Below are 5,147 nucleotides of genomic sequence, written 5' to 3'. Positions count from 1 at the left end.
CGGCTGTTGGTTTACTCGTGTTTGGACTAAGCTTGCCGTGGGGAACAATGGGGCGGCAGAGCAGCAGTGACCTGCATCCTAACAGCCTTCCGGAGGCAGAGGTCATGCCCTCAGGGGCACCCCCGGCCGGGCAGGCCCCCACCCCGATTCAGCGGAGTCGATGGAAAAACGGGTCCGACACCGCACCTGGAGCGGGGCCGCCGCGACCCAGCAGTAAAAATGCCGGAAGAGGACGACGTGTGCTGGCGGTGTCCGGAGCGCCCCACGGAAACCCGGACACGGCCGTCCACGCGGTCCCAGGCCTGGGGCCTCAGGGCCCCAGACCCCAAGCAGAGGCCTCGGGAACAGGGGAGCGATTACGGCGTCGCAGTTCTGAGCGAGCGCTGCGTCCCGGGGCGGTGTTCTGTGGCCACGTGAGGCCAGTGGGCACACGCAGGGCTGGCCCTGCCCGGTCCCCGGCCTCGGTGGGCGGGGTGCGGGAAGGGCAGACGCGGCCGCTGATGTCTGCTGTGGAGGGCGACAGAGGGCGCAGTGGGCAGTTGAGTCAGCCCGGCGGGATCGGGATCCTGACCCAGCGAGGCCTGCGGGTGGCCCAGCGAGGTGCACAGGCCTCCCTGGTCCCCTTTCGCCCTCCTCCCTTGGCCGTGACCTCAGAAGAGCCAGAAGAGGGGGCGAGAGGAGGTGGCTGAGGGGACTGTGGCAGCCACTCGAACCTCGTCTCCCACGGTGGGGCCAGGCTCCAGCTCGGGAATGGGGGCCGCACCTTAAAATGTTGAGGTAGCCTGAACGAAACTCTTTCCACTCAGCAAATTAACAAAATTTAAAAAATTTTTTAAAATCGATAACGTCCAGTACTGGTAAGGCTGTGGGAAGACAGGCAGGCTCATTCAGAGCTGGTGGCAGTTTAAGGCTCCTCGCGGAAACGTTTGGCAGCGCGGTTAACTCGGCGTGGAAACCGAGCCGGCGGCCTGGAGTCCCGCCAGCCGGAGCCGGAGCTGCGCAGAGCGAGCGTGAGTGTGCGCCGCACGTCGGTACCGTGGGCGCCGGAAAATACGTCAATGGCCGGGGAAGGCACCGCCGCACGGGCCCCTCCGGCGGGCGGCACCGAGTACCGCCCCAGCCGGACGCCCACCGCCAGCGGGCAGATCGCCACGCGCTCCTCCCGGAAAACGAGCACGAGACGGGACAGCAACGTCGCACAGCCGTCTCTACGCTCCCATCTCCCTTCTTAGACAAAGGAATTGAAAGGAAGGGTGTGTGTGTGCGTGCGTGTGTGTGCGTGCGTGTGCATGCATGTGTGTGTGCGCGTGCGCACATGTGCGTAAAGGCCATGGAGGAAGCGTGGAAGGATACCGCCCACGAGCGTTACCAACGGCCCTGTCGGCAGAAGGGGCGTGGGGCAGTGGTCAGTCCTTACTCTTCTCTGGGAGCTGTATCATGTGACCCACTACGGTGCCACCAACATACGCAACTGAACATCGTGCCCCACTAAGCAGTGTGTCGGCGACAGCATAAGGGGAACGTGATGCCTCGTTCTGGCTCACAGGGCTGCTCCCCGCCAGGGCCACGTCCTCGGGTGGTCAGGGAGCAGGTGCTAAGGTTCTCCCGGGAACTTTGACCTTGAGTCAGGTGTTTCCTTTCTCTGAGCCTCGTCTACAAAATGGAGACGCTGCAGCAGGTGGTTGTTCAGACCCTTCCAAAGCTACGCACTTTAACAAGAAGTTTGACGTGTGAAAACAGTGTCGCCTTGGGCCACGTTGCTGAGGCAGCAGAGCCTGGCCGGCGGTGTGCTGCTGGGGTCTAGGGCTGGGAGGTGGGGGTGTGCAGGGCCGCTGCCCGTGAGCTGAGCTCAGGACACGGAAGGACCCCCTACTGCGGGAGTCACCGCTGGCCCTCAGCACCAAAGTCAGGGGCAGGTGAGCATCTCGACAATAGGACGAGGACGTCCCGTTTCTTCTCGGTAAGTCTGGCTTGAGAGGACAGCTGTCCAGGAAGAGCCCTGGACAGAGCATGAGCAGAACCTGCCAGGCCAACCCCCAGGGACCACGCCAGCGGGCCTTCCCTCTGCCCTGGGGAGCCGTCTGCCCCTCACGAGAACTCAGAGTAGCCTTCTACCCTGAAGGGACACGTAGTGCCCTCCCCATCCCGAGACAGGACCGACGGTAGGGGGCGTCTGAGCCCTGGGGTGGCACTGCCACCTCTGGCTTTGTCCTGCCACTGGGGTGCCTCTCCTGGCACCCCGCTCCCCGCCTCACCAGCTTCCTGCCGCCCAGGAAGGAGACAGGGACACTCACCGAGCACCAAGAGGTGGACGCGTGACTTGGAGGTGCCGTCCAGGTCTGCCATCAGCGAGACTGAGCACTCGTAGGTGCCGTTGTCAGCCATGGTCAGCTGGCCGATGATGATGGAGGCATCCGACTGCTCTGTGCTGCTCGATATGTTGACACGGTTCTTATATAGGTCACCGTAGATGTAGCTTTGGGTTGAAAACGTCCAGATGAGCACCTTTTCCTGGCAGGAAAGAGGGATGCCACCTGGTCTTCAGCCTGCGGCCCGGTGCGGGGCTCCCAGCTTGTCCTGGCCACCGCACGCCATCCCCGCCCGGGCGTGCCAACACGCGGCTCCGGTTCTACAATGCTCACACGTGCTTAGTAAGAATCGCGAAAGCCTGGGCCAGGCGGGCAGGTCACACCGCAGGAGCGCGTGTGTGGTCTCGAACGCGCCCGCCTCTGACCTCCGGCATCTCCCTTCCCTTCCCCATTCAGCCCGGTCTGGTCCCGCTCACTGACTCACCCGCTACGGGCCAGGCGTCGTGCTAGGTGGCCACCTGTGGCTTCCGTGCCCCTTGCTTTGCTCAGATCTTGCCTCTGGGTTTATTTATCCATCGATACGCCCATCGCTCATCAAAGAGAACGTGGCACCCACTGAGATGAGTGCTGCCTCAGTGCATGTCCACCGTCACTTACGAGTCACGCTCATTTCCCTGATGCCCCCAACTTTCTAAGGATCCTTACCGTGTGGCTCATCAGGAGCTTGTCCCATCGGATGAATCCGTCTCGGTTTGGGGAAGAGGTACTGTAGGTACACGGGAGGGTGACGCTCTTTCCCCGGGCAGCCCGAAGAACTTCCTTTGGGGTTTCCACAGAGATGGCATTGACAGCCGCCCAGACTGGAAAGGAGGGAGAAGTAAGGGAGACATCGTTGCCCACAGGACCTCTGAGGGGACACCCAGGGACATCTTCCGTCCTCCAGTCGGAGCAAGACACACCACAGCCGGCCTCCGGGCCATGGCACACAGGCTGTCCTCCTCCAAGGCCGCGTGAAGACCAACACGTGGGCCTCGGTACAGCCAACCTACCTCCTCACCACAGGGAAGGCAGGCGCCCACGTGGGGACGCACACCTGGCTTCCAGCCTCAGCCCGGAGTCTCCCAGTTCAGAAACATCCTCTGGATGCTCACTGCCCCATATCTGTAGACTCCGGTCCTCCACGGCCGTGCTGCGGAGCAGCCTCGCACGGAGTGGGGTGCACAGGCCCAGAGCCAGACGCCCAGTTCCAGCTCCCTTATCGACGGAACGCGTGGCCCTGAGCAGTGAGTTCCCCGAAGCTCCCCGTGCCTGCTCCTCACTTGAAAACTGGCTTGCGTGAAGGTTCAGTGACAGGAAACGTGCACTTCGCGTAGAATGGTTCCTGGTCCACCATCGGCGCTCAGTAACCATCCGCTACATCATCAGTAACCATCCGCTACATCATCAGTAACCGTCTGCTACATCATCGGTAACCGTCTGCTACATCATCGGTAACCGTCCGCTACATCATCGGTAACCGTCTGCTACATCATCAGTAACCGTCTGCTACATCATCGGTAACCGTCTGCTACATCATCACTGTCTGCTACATCATCACTGTCAGCTACATCATCACTGTCTGCTACATCATCACTGTCTGCTACATCATCGCTGACTGTCTGCTACATCATCACTGACTGTCCGCTACGTCATCGCTGACTGTCCGCTACATCATCACTGTCTGCTTCATCATCACTGACTGTCCGCTACGTCATCGGTAACTGTCCGTTACTGTCACACTGGGTCACTTCTACTTTCTCATCCCGCAGTCTGTGCTTGAGGCACATCCTCGGTTAGAAGTTCATCACAAGAGGTAACTGCCCACTGTCACCCTGGTCAAACTGTCAAAAAGGAATAGTCATTGCTAATGGTCGCACCTAAAGAATAGATCAGTTTTCGAGGTCATTATGACGGTGAGCAAAAATCGTTTATTGTTGATAGGTTTGTGAGGGGGAAGGTTGGGATGAACGGATGAGAAAGAGCTCATCAAGAAAAGGAAACGCGAAGCACCCTGGACAAACGGAGAGCACTCCTCGGAGGCCATCCGTGCCCCTGAGGACTTCGATGCCGACCCCGTGCCCTGAGCCATGCTTACGTTACCCCGATCCTGGGTGAGACTTCATCCCGCGTCCCCAGAATCCTCCTCAGCGGATTTAGATCCTTCCCGCCGATTGATCACTGGCCACGAAGGCGTCGGGTGTGACTCCGTCTCACACTCAGAGGCTTCTGACGTGCGCAGCCACCAGCCTCCCCACCCCCATCTGCAGGAAGCCCAGGCCCTTCCCCTCCTTCCGCGGGCTCGACGTGTCTCCGCTCCGCGGCCCGGTTCCCTCTCCCGTGCCGTCTTCGTATCCCTGCTCCGTGGATGCGACGGGAGCCTCAGGGAGGGCGTCTAACCCGCGATTAGAAAACTAGCAAGTGGAGAAATCCTAGAAGTTTCTAGAGCCTTCCCCGCCTCCGTTTCCACTTCCTTGCACAGGTCTCTGTTGGGCGTCTTTGCAGCGGCCCGGAATTTGCGGTCCCCGCCGGTAGGCTCCCCCTGGGAGCTGTCTCTCCTCAGCTTCTTCTCGCATGCGAGCAAGTCCGAGGCCTCCATCTGGCGAGCTTTCCCGCCACGGGGTGTTACTAACAGTTGGGTGCCGGGCGCACCCTCCCGCTCCCCCTGGCGCACGAGCGCGAGCCTCGCCAGCCTTCTGCGTTGCCCCCGTGCTGTTTTCCTCACTGCCACGTCCCCGGGGGCTCGACAAAGTGCCTGTCGCACAGGAGGTGCTCCCACGAGTGCGTCCGACGGCACGCGAA

At 61.1% G+C, this 5,147-nt stretch overlaps 1 protein-coding gene across 1 annotated transcript in view; it reads right to left on the bottom strand.

The window, feature by feature from the left end:
• Window positions 1-5,147, bottom strand: part of GPA33 (glycoprotein A33) — a 21,811-nt gene that overhangs the window by 8,042 nt on the left and 8,622 nt on the right. The window contains exons 5-6 of the mRNA XM_011374215.2: window positions 3,015-3,169; window positions 2,295-2,511 (exon numbers count right to left, since the gene is read on the bottom strand). Coding sequence (XP_011372517.2) covers window positions 2,295-2,511; window positions 3,015-3,169 — 372 coding nt within the window. The remainder of the gene's footprint in view (window positions 1-2,294; window positions 2,512-3,014; window positions 3,170-5,147) is intronic.

This window comes from Pteropus vampyrus, unplaced genomic scaffold (genome assembly GCF_000151845.1).
Source record: "Pteropus vampyrus isolate Shadow unplaced genomic scaffold, Pvam_2.0 Scaffold241, whole genome shotgun sequence".
Classification (NCBI taxonomy): domain Eukaryota; kingdom Metazoa; phylum Chordata; class Mammalia; order Chiroptera; family Pteropodidae; genus Pteropus; species Pteropus vampyrus.
The sequence above is the reverse complement of the archived record's forward strand: the minus strand, read 5'-3'. Positions and strand labels throughout refer to the sequence as shown.